Source organism: Cottoperca gobio, chromosome 17 (genome assembly GCF_900634415.1).
Source record: "Cottoperca gobio chromosome 17, fCotGob3.1, whole genome shotgun sequence".
NCBI lineage: Eukaryota > Metazoa > Chordata > Actinopteri > Perciformes > Bovichtidae > Cottoperca > Cottoperca gobio.
In genome coordinates, this window is record NC_041371.1 from 16,944,131 (window position 1) to 16,959,413 (window position 15,283).

At 40.7% G+C, this 15,283-nt stretch overlaps 1 protein-coding gene across 7 annotated transcripts in view; it reads right to left on the reverse strand.

Moving 5' to 3' along the window:
- Positions 1 to 15,283, reverse strand: part of col15a1b (collagen, type XV, alpha 1b) — a 63,717-nt gene that overhangs the window by 23,483 nt on the left and 24,951 nt on the right. For 6 of the 7 annotated variants that reach the window (XM_029453598.1, XM_029453595.1, XM_029453597.1 and 3 more), the window contains 18 exons: positions 15,064 to 15,216; positions 11,475 to 11,549; positions 10,864 to 10,962; positions 10,106 to 10,214; positions 9,395 to 9,435; positions 9,075 to 9,257; positions 8,870 to 8,896; positions 8,718 to 8,780; positions 7,766 to 7,843; positions 7,543 to 7,605; positions 7,329 to 7,466; positions 4,185 to 4,238; positions 3,698 to 3,733; positions 3,408 to 3,536; positions 3,151 to 3,210; positions 2,708 to 2,743; positions 2,481 to 2,522; positions 2,136 to 2,198 (listed from right to left, as the gene is read on the reverse strand). In XM_029453598.1, coding sequence (XP_029309458.1) covers positions 2,136 to 2,198; positions 2,481 to 2,522; positions 2,708 to 2,743; positions 3,151 to 3,210; positions 3,408 to 3,536; positions 3,698 to 3,733; positions 4,185 to 4,238; positions 7,329 to 7,466; positions 7,543 to 7,605; positions 7,766 to 7,843; positions 8,718 to 8,780; positions 8,870 to 8,896; positions 9,075 to 9,257; positions 9,395 to 9,435; positions 10,106 to 10,214; positions 10,864 to 10,962; positions 11,475 to 11,549; positions 15,064 to 15,216 — 1,449 coding nt within the window. The remainder of the gene's footprint in view (positions 1 to 2,135; positions 2,199 to 2,480; positions 2,523 to 2,707; positions 2,744 to 3,150; positions 3,211 to 3,407; positions 3,537 to 3,697; positions 3,734 to 4,184; positions 4,239 to 7,328; positions 7,467 to 7,542; positions 7,606 to 7,765; positions 7,844 to 8,717; positions 8,781 to 8,869; positions 8,897 to 9,074; positions 9,258 to 9,394; positions 9,436 to 10,105; positions 10,215 to 10,863; positions 10,963 to 11,474; positions 11,550 to 15,063; positions 15,217 to 15,283) is intronic. The other variant, XM_029453593.1, reaches the window with a different exon arrangement.

The window sequence follows — 15,283 nt, forward strand, 5'->3', positions numbered from 1 at the left end:
TCAAGGACCAGACTATGAGGTCGTCAAACAACTCCACAGTGGAAAGGCCCTAGGGGTTGATGAGATGTGTCCAGAAATGCTGAAGGCTTTGGGTGTGGAGCGGTTGTCTTGGTAGACACGCCTCGCCAACATTGCGTGAAAGTCTGGGAGAGTGCCTAGGGGGTGGCAAACCGGGGTGGTGGTTCCCCTATTCAAAAAGGGGGACCAGACAGTGTGTGCCAACTACAGGGTATCACACTTCTCAGCCTCCCTGGAAAAGTCTACTTCAAGGTGCTGGAAAGGAGGGTTCAGCCGATAGTCGAACCTCTGATTGAAGAGGAACAATGCGGATTCCATATTGGTCGTGGAACAACGGACCAACTCTTCACTCTCGCAAGGATCCTGGAGTCCAACCGGTCTACATGTGTTTTGTGGATCTGGAGAAGGCGTATGACCGGGTCCCACGGATGATACTGTGGGAGGTGCTGCGGGAATATGGGGTGGGGGGGTCACTTCTGAGGGCCATCCAATCCCTGTACACTCAAAGCGAGAGTTGTGTCCGGATACTCGGCAGTAAGTCGGACTCGTTCCCAGTGAATGTTGGCCTCCGCCAGGGCTACGCTTTATCACCAATCCTGTTTATGATATTCATGGCCAGGATATTGAGGCGTAGTCGTGAAGGAGAGGGGTTGCAGTTCGGTGGCCTGAGGATCTCATCGCTGCTCTTTGCAGATGATGGCATCATCGGACTGTGACCTTCAGCAGTCACTGGATCGGTTCGCAGTCGAGTGTGAAGCGGTTGGGATGAGGATCAGCACCTCGAAATCTGAGGCCATGGCTCTCAACAGGAAACCGGTGGATTGCCTACTCCGGGTAGGGAATGAGCCCTTACCCCAAGTGAAGGAGTTCAAGTACCTCAGGGTCTTGTTCGCGAGTGAGGGGACAATGAAGCGAGAGATCAGCCGGAGAATCGGTACAGCATGGGCGGTATTGCATTCGCTTTACCGCACCATTGTGACGAAAAGAGAGCTGAACCAGAAGGCAAAGCTCTCTTATTTGTGGGACATGAAATGTCCTCCAATTCTGGAATGACCCAGCTAACTCTAGCTAAAGACAAATGTGGTTTGAGTGTAGGCTACTAGTAGGCTACTACTAGTAGTGTGTGCGTTGTGTTTGGCAAGTTGCTTGGGAAATATAAGAAATTGAATTAAAAACATAAGCTACTAATTATTCAACAGGAGCAGTAATTATTCATCATTATTACTAATTTCTTTAAGTCCTTGTTTTCCACTGTGGTTTGACAAGCAGTTACACAATGCTAAGCTAAGTAACTTACTGACCATAAACAGCTAATGTTAACTTTACGCCCTGTGACTGCAGCATGAAGTAGTCCCATCCAGTTTCACAGACTTTATGACGCACAGTCTAACTAGCTAGCAAGTTAGGAAGATATGGCTTTGGCGAGATAAGTTATTGAACGGTTTGCTTTTTTTCTCATTTGGTGGAGGCTAGCTGTGAACCAGTGCCCTACACGCCAAACACGCCCTGTAGACCTACATGTTATATGAATGTAGGCTACAGAAATTAAATTGATGTCTAGAAGGACTGTTAAAACAGCAAAACAAGCTTATTTTCCCATAATTTCAGATTAACAGAGCATTATTTGGATTTGTAACTACATCTATGTAACTATGTAATTATAATCCCCTAAAATAGCCACTTACATTTTTTTTAATAACACACTTTAGTGACCTACTATTTTTACAAGTTTTATAGGTGCCACAACCGCTGATCGTAAAATGCAACGAGAATTTTAAAGCTTTTACAAGTGGCTAAATAAGACTACTTAACTTAAGTCTGCCTTTAGCTTAGTGGTAATGCTTTTTACTTCTGCCGATTGCCTTAACGCTTCAAAAATTATAAAAGTGGTGTTCATTTGTGAGGATTATCTTTCTAAATTATCTGTCAGTATAACAAACGTCTGTTTCCCAAAGAGCTTATTTTCTTTAATCCATTGTCTTTTTGTCGAGGAAACCAGTAGAGATGATAACTTCGGGGTTGGTCTACAAAAATAGGCCTACGTCATCCCTGCAGCACTCTATAATTGCAAATGTAAAATCATCAACACATTTGATGTGTGAGGACCTGCTACTTACTCTAGCTCCTGGTAGTCCAGCGGGACCCTGAAGACCTTCTGGTCCTGCGTCCCCTGGCTCACCCTGCAATCACACACAGCATGGACAGAAATAACACAAAGTTTACACAGCGACACAATTATTTAACTGTTACATGTTTAACTGGAGCTGCATATATAATATGTACTCTATTTCTCAGTGACACTTAAAGAACGTTTAGATACTTTATACTTGATTCTTTCATAAAGGGTATCCCTCACTGTTTGACTGAGCACAAAATATAAACAGTAATGCCTGATAATAACAGAAAGGACAGAATGTTATATGTCAAGAATCTGAAGTGGTGCCATTTCAGAATCAGCTTACCTTGACAGAGAGCGCAGGAGCTCCTGTGGCTCCATCCTCACCCTACAGAAGACATGAGAGAGCATCTTCAACTATCGAGCCAGAAGGAGCTATAACAAGTGTATGCAAGGCCAACACTACTCACAGAGGAATCATACATAAAGTATGGTTTGCTGTTAAAAATAGAATGCTAGCACTTTCTGCAAGCACAATGCGTACAATTATTTAATTTTCACAAAATAGATTACCTTAGGTCCCTGTGCACCAGGTAGACCGGGGGGGCCCTGCAAAAAAATTAGAAAAGACTTACTGTATATGAAACAATATACACAGTCTTATATACATACAACAGGGCTCCTAAAATTAAAGGCAAGTTTAAGATTTTTAAAACTTTTCAAGACATTTATAATGCCACTTTAAATTTAAGGCCAATTTGACCTCTATGCAGATCTTTTTAATTATTTTAAAAATAGATGTTAACAATTATTTTGAGATTTTACAACAGAAAAAAGATTCATAAAATCCTACTTCCCATGTCTTCACATTTGTAAGACTTTTTAAAGATTGATTTAGGACTCTAAGAAGATTCTATTACCAATTAAGTACTTGATAGTACTTAAATGAAATGCTCTTTAAGACTTTTTAAGGATCTGCAGGAACCCTGTAAAAACAAACTCACTCTCTCACTGACCTGTGGGCCTCTGACTCCAGCTCCAATGAGCATGTCACTCTTCCCAGATCCCTCCATATCCTAAAAACAAAAACACAGTGTGATTGTTACACATTGAACTGAAATCTTTATCGACCCCTTCTGGAGAGAAAAATGTCAAGATGTCATCCTAAATAAATATTTTGCCTCCTCCTTGACTTTATTAATTAAAGTAGGTCTGTATGGATTAGTCAACAGCAGTGGTATGTGTGTAGATGTTTTGAATGAAATGGAGTCACCTCGACAAAGAATTTTGTTCCGGGAGGGCCAGGGGGTCCTGGGGGACCAGATGGGCCTCTTTTCCCTTGTGGACCACTTGGCCCCGGTGGCCCTGAGGACCCTGCTGTACCCAGAGACCCACATTCACCCTGCAGAGATAAAGAGAAGTCTGCCTGGTTAACATTGATTTGTCCTTCCGCGTAACTAACAACCAGACATCTGTTTATTTTGGGGACAACAAAGACAATCACACTAGCACATGGTGTGCAGTAGTTTTTTTTGGATTACTCTATGTTGAGTAGTATATTACCTTTGGTCCAAGTGGCCCAGATAACCCTTGTTCGCCCTAAGGATGTAAAAAATAAGAAAGAAAGAAGCTTTACTTCTGGGGAACCTCTGCTTCTATTTAGCAGTGATAGAAATGGAGACATATATAAGAGCATTAGTAGTACTATTAGTATAGGCAGTCCTAGACATGATAGCATATGATAGGATATGGATATTAGAGATTAGATGAGTGAATAGTATAGCATATTATCAGACAACTGCTTGTCTCTTCATTGTACATCTTCTATATCACAGATTTTCCGCTTCATTATTCAATCTCAAAACCATGGTTATTTGACTTAGTCCAGTAGTGCACAAATGTTGTAAATTAGTTTCTCTTTCTATGCTATGGATATCAGCATCCCCTCTGCACTCAACCATGACAAGAAAAAGAAAGGGAAGACGACGACTGCGTGGCTTTGATATAGCCCACTGAGCTCCCAGGACAAAATTCCTCTTGAGGATCATACCTTCTCTCCCACAACCCCTGGTAGACCTGGACCCCCATCTTTTCCTGCTGGACCCTGGAACATAGAAACACAGACAGACAGACACAAGTAGAGGTAGACAAAAACAAAACAGTGATAAGTCACAGAAAGTATGCTAGTATAGAAAAAAAAGAGCAGTTTGATGCGGAGCTGTTCATTGACCCTTTAGCCATTCCAAAAGGGACCAACACCAAATCCAAAGCTGACAGTCTGTCAGTCTAAAGGAATACTGGGTCAGTTTCCTTAAGCGATAAGATCATCCAAGCCAACATTTGTCTCACTCTGAGTCACCACAAGATTGTCAACCTCAATCAGCCTGATCTTCTAAAATGTACGTTCCTGTAAAACGTAACTGCTTTGTCAATTACATTTCGAGAGACTTCAGTTCCTGTCTCTTTTGAAAGCAAAAGTCAACTTTGATTTAAATAAATCTAATTTTAATCCAAACCATAATCTTTTCTTAAACCTAACCAAGTAGTTTTGTCGTGTTTTTCTGTTGTTTTGTTTCAATTTAAAACGTTAACCACGTGTTTAAAACTGCAACGATAATCTGGGAGAAAATACGTTTCCCTCGAAACGAAATTGAGAAAGTAGTTTAATTGTTTGGGAACTTATTTTTAGGAGACAGGGTTCAATACATCATACTCACACTGTAGTACAGACAGTGTTAAGTGATTGTTGATTTACTAGCGTCACAGTCAAGTAAGACCAACTCTACTGTTGTATCATATATTATTTTATTAAAATGTTATGTTACCAAATGAAAGCAGTGGAGTCAGTAACTTTAGAGACAAGGATGATCATCACTTAACAGGAAAGTTGAAATGATTAGAAATTCAATGTATTCCAGTTAACTAAGCAGCATCAGACCAAAGTACAGCAATGTTTCTGTACATTTTTGTGTACAAACTGACAACATAGTGTACCAGAGGCCTCAGGCTTTTTCAGGAAAACACCAAATTCCAAGGCACACTGATTTATTGACAGCTGATGCATGGCTCATTAGATTACAGGCTACTAAAAGTCTATACTTATACCAAGCTACTGGTGGGGGCTAATGGTGATATTGGTCCGTCTGCCTCCAATGTAGCATATCTTGATAACTACAGTACTTTTTGAGCTAAATCTGAGCACATCAGTGTACCTTGGTACTTTGCATTGACTGAGAAAAGCCAATAGACAGCAATATACAAAAAGAGAAAACAAAACAGATCAGTGAAAAGGCAGATTTACTCCTGTACCATGGTGGAAGAAAAACAAATGGCAGCTCAAGCGAAGGTTGTACAGCAAGTCAGTTCCCTTCAGTTCATTCACCATGACACTAGAAACTTAATGCTGAAATGTTTCATGTGGTAATGACAACATTTGAACTGAAAGTAAATGAACTGAAGCTAATTGACAAAATCCCAAGCAGGTCATACAGTGTGTAAGTGGTGGCTGCCAGGGAGATTATCAATGGGCAAGGAAAAGCAACACACACACACCCACACACGCACGCACACACTCACACACACACACACACACACACACACACACACACACACACACACACACACACACACACACACACACACACACACACACACACACACACACACAGAGCACTTCAGCCAGCTGGGTGAAAACAATTTCCGTATAGCCAGCAATAAACACAACATGGTTGGAGATAATGTACAGTCTTGGGCCTGAGCATTGAGGCAGTCTGGTAAAGTCGGTGTGTATCATGGATGTCATTGTTTTATCAGGGTAAAAACACACTTGATATAAATAAAGCACGATGGTTGCCTCAGATTGGCATTTAAATTAGTTTGCAGTCATATTGTATATGCTTCATGCTTCCTCAATACTCAGGCTTTTGACTGTAATTCTGCCTTTTATTGTTTGCTCAGCAAACCAGGAAAATATACCTCGCCTGAAACCCAAGCAGACCCAAAGTCAAGCCCAGAACCCGAGGCAAAGCTGGGCTCAGAACTGAACCCAGAACTGAACCCAGAACTGAACCCAGAACTGAACCCAGAACTGAACCCAGAGCCGAGGTCAGAGGACAACTCTGAGCTCAGACCTGAACCATCAGACCCAGAGCCACTAAACCAATCCTCAAACATCTGAAACAAGAGTGGAAAGGAGGAAGAGGTTGCAGGAGTGGAGTAGAAGGTGGAGAAGAAGAATGAGGAATAAAGATTGGTGTGGAGATGAAAGAAGAAGAAATGGAGGGTGAGAATAATTACAGGGAGATAAAGGGAGAGGGAGGATAAAAGACAGACACAACAAGACACACACACATATTAAGAAGGAAGACAGACAATTCACAATGATAATACAGACAGAAATACTGCAACAACACAAGTAAAACATAAAGGGAAAGGCAAAGCATTTGCATATTAAAAATGTAATTGATGAGATAGCAAATCTTACAAAGCATGCAGCAACATATTTTACAGTATTCAATGCTAAATGCAACTCAAACAGCTTCTATTTATGGATCAATGGCTTTCCATGTCTTCAATCTGTATTGTAATCGTAGCATAGTGTTGAATTCTTATGGTCTCATTCAGCCTGATTAGACATGAAGGGTTTGGTGCTCTTACATTTGGGAAAATGTGCAATATATGTTTGACCTAGTGAGGTCAATTCAGTGTTTAGTAAATAGTGAAACATGACAACTGACAGATGCTCAAATAACTGTCTGACAACTCTTTACCTTTCTCTTGACACGGCCTGTTTGTCATTGTGCTATATGACTTGTTGCCGGTACACAAGGTACAGAAAGCATAGTTTAGTGTTTTCAAAAATATAGCTGATTTCAGAACGAGACCTCTCCTTCAGCGAGACTTGGTTAGACACAATAACAAACAGACTGCTGGATCAAGAGAAAGGTAAAGACATTTTTGAAAAATGTTTGTACTTAGACACAAAACATTGGAAAACCTTTAAACTCTGACGAATTAAACATGTGTCTGTATGTCCTACAAGCGGCCTCTGCATGGCTCTATATAAAGAATGAATTCATAACACAATACTTTGGGACTGTGACATGGCTAATTATTTTCAACGAAAATATACTCTGCAGTTCTTACTTTTATCTGTAACAAGATTTAACTAGAATACGGTATCTATGTAACTTACTGGTATTCCAGGTTTGCCTGTGAGCCCGTCTTTGCCAGGGGTACCAGGTGCTCCAGCTGTAGAGAGGTCTTCATCTGAGTCAGACAGGGGTCCAGGGGGACCAGGGGGTCCTGGAGGCCCTGGTAGACCAGGATGACCCTGGTGGAAAGAGAATGTATTGTTTTCACTGAGCAAATTAAACTATCAGACTATACCATCAATCTCTTTCTCTTACCCTGATGAGTTCAGTGTCGCTGTCCAGATCTTCAAAGCCAGAACCTAGGGCATCTGCTCCGTACTATAACACAGAGAAACACAGAGTCTGACACACAACGCTACAAACATCTTGTCCTTCACTCAGGTTGGTTATAGGCTTGACCCTCACCACAAATAAATGCATGTGTGTTATGTGTACAAACAAAAAGACACAGAGTAAAACAATGAACTGTCATACTCACCGGTACACTGCGTGATCTGGGGGGTCCAGGAGGCCCAGGGAGGCCGGGGGGGCCTGGTACACCAACTGCTTGGTCTCCCTGTAGGGAGGGAAAGGCAAGAGGATAGTAGGAACAGATCTGTCTTTTACAGCAGTGTTGCTCAAACTTCTTTTCAATAATGCACTCCCGTTTAAATAATTTTCAGCCAAGTACCCCCGAACAAAAGAAAAGCCTTTATAAAGACGTACAGTAGAGCGCTGCGCCATCAGTGTCTTATTTACTAAACAACAACAAACGTGTAACTGAAAAAACTTAAATGCTACATTTCAAATGTTTAGAATCCATAACTAAATTCATGGCAAATCTTTTTGTCATCACGCAGAAACACTAACACGGCATTGTAGCTGCATTGAACTGCGTCTTTTTGATAAGTTGCACTTACAATTTAATTAGGAACGTAGGCTTCTTTTACACTTCTTTCACCGTGCTTTCAGCTGTATGGCTGCTACTTTTCAACTGCTAATGCATTTTCTTGATTTTCATCTGTCATTCAAATTGAAACTGGCTTCCCGGTCACATTAAACAATTGTAATGGAGAAACAGATTGCGTTTGTTGTGACAAACTTCTTACAGCAGTAAACCACTGCATTGGAAATACAATTATATAGGACATTAATTTTTTATTTTTTAGTGCCTTGAGATTGCTTTTAGCTTTGAAAGGCGCTTTATAAATACAATTTATTATTATTATTATTATTATTATTATTATTATTATTATTATTATTATTATTATTATTATTATTATTATTATTATTGTTATTATTTACATTTTTTATTGAAGTATCCCCTGCAGTACTCCTAAAGTGCCCCTATTTGAGAAACACTGTTTTACAGTATATTTGTTGACATACAGTAAAAGTGATTTTGAATTAAGAGTCATAATAAGTTATTAACTAATGTGCTTTAGTCATACCTTCTCTCCTTTAGTTCCAGCTTCTCCAGCTAAACCTGGAAATCCCTGAGATCCTCTCTGACCCTGGACGTCAGAACACAGTGGAGTTAATACATGTGATATACAGCACAGCATATAAGACAGAAGATGAACTGAAGAGATAAATAACTTACTGCATCTCCTTTATCACCCTTGTTTCCCTGTGAAGAGAGAGAAAGATTTAGGATCAGTATGAAATCTTACGATCTCGAAATGAATGAAATGATGGCAACTCCCTATCTCGTTGGCGCACACACACACACACACACACACACACACACACACACACACACACACACACACACACACACACACTCCCTATCTCGTTGGCACACACACCTGCTGTCCATCCCTCCCTGCCAGTCCTGGGGAACCAGAGGCTCCAGGAGTCCCTTGAGTCCCTCTCGGTCCAGGCTGAGCTTGCCCGGGGAGAGGGGTGGGGCCTGGGTGACCAGGTGGGCCAGGTGGGCCTCTGGGTCCAGGACCTCCACGCTCTCCTTTTAACCCATGTCTGACATGGCCCTGGGAATTCAAATAAGAGCACAGACTGTAATAAAAAAGATGCTGTTGTGCAGATAAAAAACAAAAACAAATGTGTCGTCATTGACAGCGTAATAAGAAAATGAAAGAGAGGTGAGAAAGTCCACGTCTGAACTTACATCTCCTGATCTCTCCCCTGGCTCCTCTGTCATGTGTGGCCCTGTACACAGCATATGACATCATCAACAGGTTTGACCAATCAGATTATTACGAGGTAAAACTGCCCATACTGTAGCTTGCCACATATTTATCTACATGCTTATTTTGCTGCATGTCTTGCTGCTTTAACACATTTTCTCATCTGGTCCTATCAGAATAAATTATGGATACAATTACAACTGTAGGCCCCTGTTCTTTTATCTTCATCTAACTAATGTACGCTAAGCCTCCCTCACACATACTAAAGTGCAATGGTCTTTTAGTAGCATTGCTGGAGAAGATGGGAGCTGTTATGTGCCTTGCTCAGAAGAGGCAAAGAAGGAGAGCTAATGTATATAATATAATCTGTATCTAATATGGATATATTAGATACAGATCTTCTGTATTGTTCTTTGCATTGATGTTAATCATGAAGTATAAAATCCTACTGAAATATCAAATGTTACAGAAATGGACACAGCCAAGAAAAAACAATGTTAAACTGTTAAAACAATGTAAAATTAGTCACTAGGGACTTTAACTATAAAGGTAGACCAGATCGATACAATCTTAATGGTTAAATTAACTACTACATACTCCTGTGTTTTTTATTTTTTCTCACTTGCTTCTCAGGGCTTTCGTAAAATACAGACAGGAAAAAGTAAAAAAAGTACGATGAATTCCATTCTGACCTCTTATCTCTTCAGTGGCCTCTGTTGATGTCTGGTGACCCGAATACTCATCCAGCTCCACCTCCGGAGCTTCAGTGGGTGGAGCTCTGACTGGAACACTGTCCTCCTCCTCAGAGAAATCAAGAAGATCAGTAGGTCACCAAAAAAAAGAGGTTCTTCCTTGCAGTATGCACACTCTGAATTAGAACTAGTTTTCACCACATAGTTAAGGAGCACATACTGCACATGTGAAACTGAAAATGCTGAATTAATTGAACAGGATCTAATCAAATCAAATCAAATTATGTGACATTCTGTGCTATTTGTGTGTTGCTGATGAAGGTCTGTATCATGTCATCTACAAGGCATTTAATATCTGGTCACAGTTGTTCAGCTACTGAAGGACAGTTTCCTTTTGAAGCTTCAAAGTCAATGTTGATTATGGGATGTTTGGGGTCAGACTGACTTCCTGGTTGTGGGGGGATAGAAAGTTGGTACCCGAACAGAGAAGAAACACACACACACACACACACACACACACACACACACAAACACAAACACACACACACACACACACACACACACACACACACACACACACACACACACACACACACACACACACAAACCCTAACACTATCAGCATTTTTATTCAACGGCCATTCCTGCATTTTGAGCCCTTCCTGGTGCAGCCAAACAAAACACGACACCATCTTTCAGCACCTCTTGCCAGATGTTTTCAGGTACTTGCTATCCAGCACTCCATCTAATAAACCTACCTGTGCTGTGCCATGCTTTCTCTCATGTGTGTTCTTCATTATTTCCTCCTCTGTCTCTCTGTCATCCAGAGCATCATCTCCGCTGGTGTACCCCGAGGCCTTTATGAAACATCACATAATGTGTTGGTTTGGGGAAACAAGCTCATAGCAATAACATATATCAACCAATGATGATGCAGTGTCTCACATTTTAGGATTTAACTAACAAAGGAGGGCAAGAAGAACGAAAGGAGATTCAACTGAAAACATTTCTCTTCTGAAGATCCAGTTGCTTTTTATGGTGTAAAGTTTTGTTTAAATCCTGTTGGAATTAGATTAATTATATAATGTACACAATACTTCCTATGGCACTTACAGAGGGCAGGAAAAAGCTAAAAGTTGTCCCATTAAAGCAAAGGTTTACTCATGTAATCATTCAGTTAGGTACGAACCTAACTTTTGTTTTCTTCAGTGACGTCCTTTGACCACTAGAGGGTAATGTTGATTCATGTGTAGGATATTTGTACAGCATTTTAAACTATTACAACAAGAAACTCCTGTTTGTGTCCTATTAAAACAGTGAGCTCCTGTGTGTCAACCACCTCTACTGTGTTTGTGTGTGGGCTTCTCACATAAGGGTCATCGTCTTCACACTGCTCCTCAGCTGCTCTGGGATCATCTTTTATCACCAGCTGCTGAAGGGATCCCTGGAGAGAGATAGAGGATTAGGAACGCTCTGTCAAACTGTCATCTAAACACCTTCACTCAGTTATACAGGTATAATAACTCAGTCCCAGAAAACAAGAGCGCCAATACAATTCATGATCTACATTACATAAGTCAGACATTAACTTTTATTTCAGAATGTCAGTCTTCATTTTATCATATTTTTTGTTTAACTGACTAACTTCTACATAACTGAGTTGTATCTTTGCCACACATGGCAGAGAATGATCAGAAAGTGTAACTTAAGTAATATGTTTACTGTATAATAATATGTACTTTACTTAAAGAATATTTCCATTTTATGCTACATAATACTTATCTTCACTATACTTATTTGATGTCTAAGGTTACTTTTCTTTATCTATGATCCCTGATGATCCCTATGATGAGCTGTATGATCAGTATATAACATATGATGCATTATTACAAATTAAACCACACAAAATATATATATAAATACATTGATTAATAGTATTATGATATTTAATCTTTAACAAAAGGGGCCAATGTTTTGCATAGTAAATACTTTTACTTTTGATACTTTACATTTTGCTGATAATACTTTCACTTGATTATGATTTTGGATGCCGGACGTTTACTTGTAATGAAGTGTTTCCACACTGTTGTACTGTTACTTTAAAGAAACGATCTGAATACTTCTTTCACTAGTGGAAACCTGGATTTTTTCTACCCGTGGTTATCCCAATGACAGGTTTCTGAAACCAGGATATGGTGTGTACATGTGCAAACACATAACAAGGATACTCCAGGATACGTTTTTATCTTTAGTAATGGCTTTCTCTGTTTAAATCTACACTATATTTAAGAGAGTGGATGACCAGGGCGAAGAATGTTGGTGGTTTGGGAACATGGAGAGAGATTGGCCAATTCCGACATTTACAACATTCACACACACAAAAACATGCTAATTAAACGGCCTCATGCCATGACACCACCTCTTTTGAAGCCCAAAACAACAAACGAAAGACAAATACTCTCACACACACACACACACACACACACACACACACACACAGAGTGACCCAGATATTTCCGATTGGTTATGACCGATGCTGAGCACGCACATATCTTGTCGTCATGCTTCAGATAACCCGTTCAATAAGTCAGGCTACACTGAACAAAAGCAGAATAAATCGGTCCACTCACCATGGCAACAAATGACTAGCAGCTCGAGTTCATCTTTTGTGAGCGTCAGACAGCGATTACAATGTCAGAGTGGCCGAGTCTTTACTCTGTTTCTAATATACAGCATGTTGTCATTCCTATTGACTGGGAGACTTTCAAAACACATTTTTAGTTTTTACTATCTGGAAAAAGGACTTTAAGTTTAACCTTACTACACCGCCACACTTGACATGGCAGCAGACTCAAAGGCCCGAGTCAAGCCCTTGATCTGACCACAACTAAGCCTTGTTGACGTCTCCGACTTCCTCATCTTCCATCGACTTACTCCCCCGTCCTCTCCTCCCATCCGTAACTCACCCATCTCCCTTCCTTCTTTAACATCTCTTTTCTTTCCTCCCTTCTTACTTCCTCTCTGTCTCTCTGTCTGTCTGTCTGTCTGTCTGTCTGTCTGTGTCTGTCTGTGTCTGTCTGTGTCTGTCTGTCTGTGTCTGTCTGTGTCTGTCTGTCTGTGTCTGTCTGTGTCTGTCTGTCTGTGTCTGTCTGTCTGTGTCTGTCTGTCTGTGTCTGTCTGTGTCTGTCTGTGTCTGTCTGTCTGTGTCTGTCTGTCTGTCTGTGTCTGTCTGTGTCTGTCTGTGTCTGTCTGTCTGTGTCTGTCTGTGTCTGTCTGTCTGTCTGTGTCTGTCTGTCTGTGTCTGTCTGTCTGTGTCTGTCTGTCTGTCTGTGTCTGTCTGTCTGTGTCTGTCTGTCTGTGTCTGTCTGTGTCTGTCTGTCTGTGTCTGTGTCTGTCTGTCTGTGTCTGTCTGTGTCTGTCTGTCTGTGTCTGTCTGTGTCTGTCTGTCTGTGTCTGTCTGTGTCTGTCTGTCTGTGTCTGTCTGTCTGTGTCTGTCTGTCTGTCTGTGTCTGTCTGTCTGTCTGTGTCTGTCTGTCTGTCTGTGTCTGTGTCTGTCTGTCTGTCTGTGTCTGTCTGTCTGTGTCTGTCTGTCTGTCTGTCTGTCTGTCTGTCTCTCTCTCTCTCTCTCTCTCTCTCTCTCTCTCTCTCTCTCTCTCTCTCTCTCTCTCTCTCTCTCTCTCTCTCTCTCTCTCTCTCTCTCTCTCTGTAATCTTCATAGTTTTATCCAGTAAAATATGCAACAGTTTAGGAAGTAGTCCTCGATGTGGTCATGACATTTTGACCCGGTTCACTGGGCTGTGTCCTGATGGAGACTGAGTTGGATATGGATTATCAAATTTCATTTAGCGCACTCATGCTCTGTCAGTTCTCAGTAAAACGCTTTATAATGATTATTGTTATAAAGCATTATGAATATGTATTAGTGATTTTAACTGATTGTAACAAATGATATGTTTATAATGCATTATAGACATGGCCACCATATAAAGTGTTACCAATGGTTTTTTCTTAAACTGTGTAAATATGAGATTAAAATAGTACATCAGTTGCAGAATCATGTTTAATTTCGAATCTACTTTGACAAGGTGAGGCATTTTAGATGTCACCATCATCATTAGGATAAACCACTCCCTATAGTTTGCAGATTAGTCCGGCCTTCAGGTGCCAAACTCAACTGATTGTCTGTTTATTTGCACTATGTCAACCTTTCCACTGTCAATAAAATAGGGAAACGAAAGTATAAGAAGAGGAATATATATGTGGTGCCTTTATTTCCACCAAAGTCATGAGCTAGGTGTGTTTGGCCTTAAATTACATCATTGCCACATTGACATCCTAGTCTAGTCTGTAAAGGTTATGTCTTTCCGCTTATTGAGATAACAAAAGTAATGTCCATGACCATTTCCGAATGTTTTTAGGGTGATTTTATCATTACATTTTTGATGTATCATTAATTTCTGTAAATGTACAGTACTTCCGGCATTTCAGTAACCACAGCTCTGTCAATCCTGGTTTAAAGGCCTAAATAGCATGTTCTTGCAAATAGGGACAGGGTTTATTCTTCTTTTTGGCATGTCGCATACACAAGATACTAAGGGAAAAAGCAAAAATAGTCTATATCCTGTGCAAGCATTAAGTTGAAACATAAATTGTTTCAGTAGGTTGAGTGCTGGTAATCTTCCAGATGTGACAGCCTGACATTTCAGCTCTTTTACATAGTAATGAAAGGCCAGAGCACACACCTACACACACACACACACACACACACACACACACACACACACACACACACACACACGTAATTCTGAGGCCAACACAGACACTGATATTGACACAGACTGCCTGTCTCATTCTTTCTCCTTCTCTTTGTCATTTTTCGCTCCTTCTCTTTGTCGCAGAGAAGAATTCCTCGTCCTCTCTCACCGACACACCTACATTTAGAGGATTTCTTCACTTACCACAAACTTGTCCAGCCCCGTGCCTCCTGCATTAGCTACGAAAATGCCTGAATTGTGCGAGAAGTTAAGTCTTTCCGCACTCCGATGGAAAGTAGTCCTCTCTGCTTCTCCACAGTCCATGTAGAGACGCACCTCATCGTGCTCCACCACCAGCTGATAGACAAATCAAATACACCCATTTAATGGAGTGTTACGTCAAGGAATTTGTCATTGTTGTCAA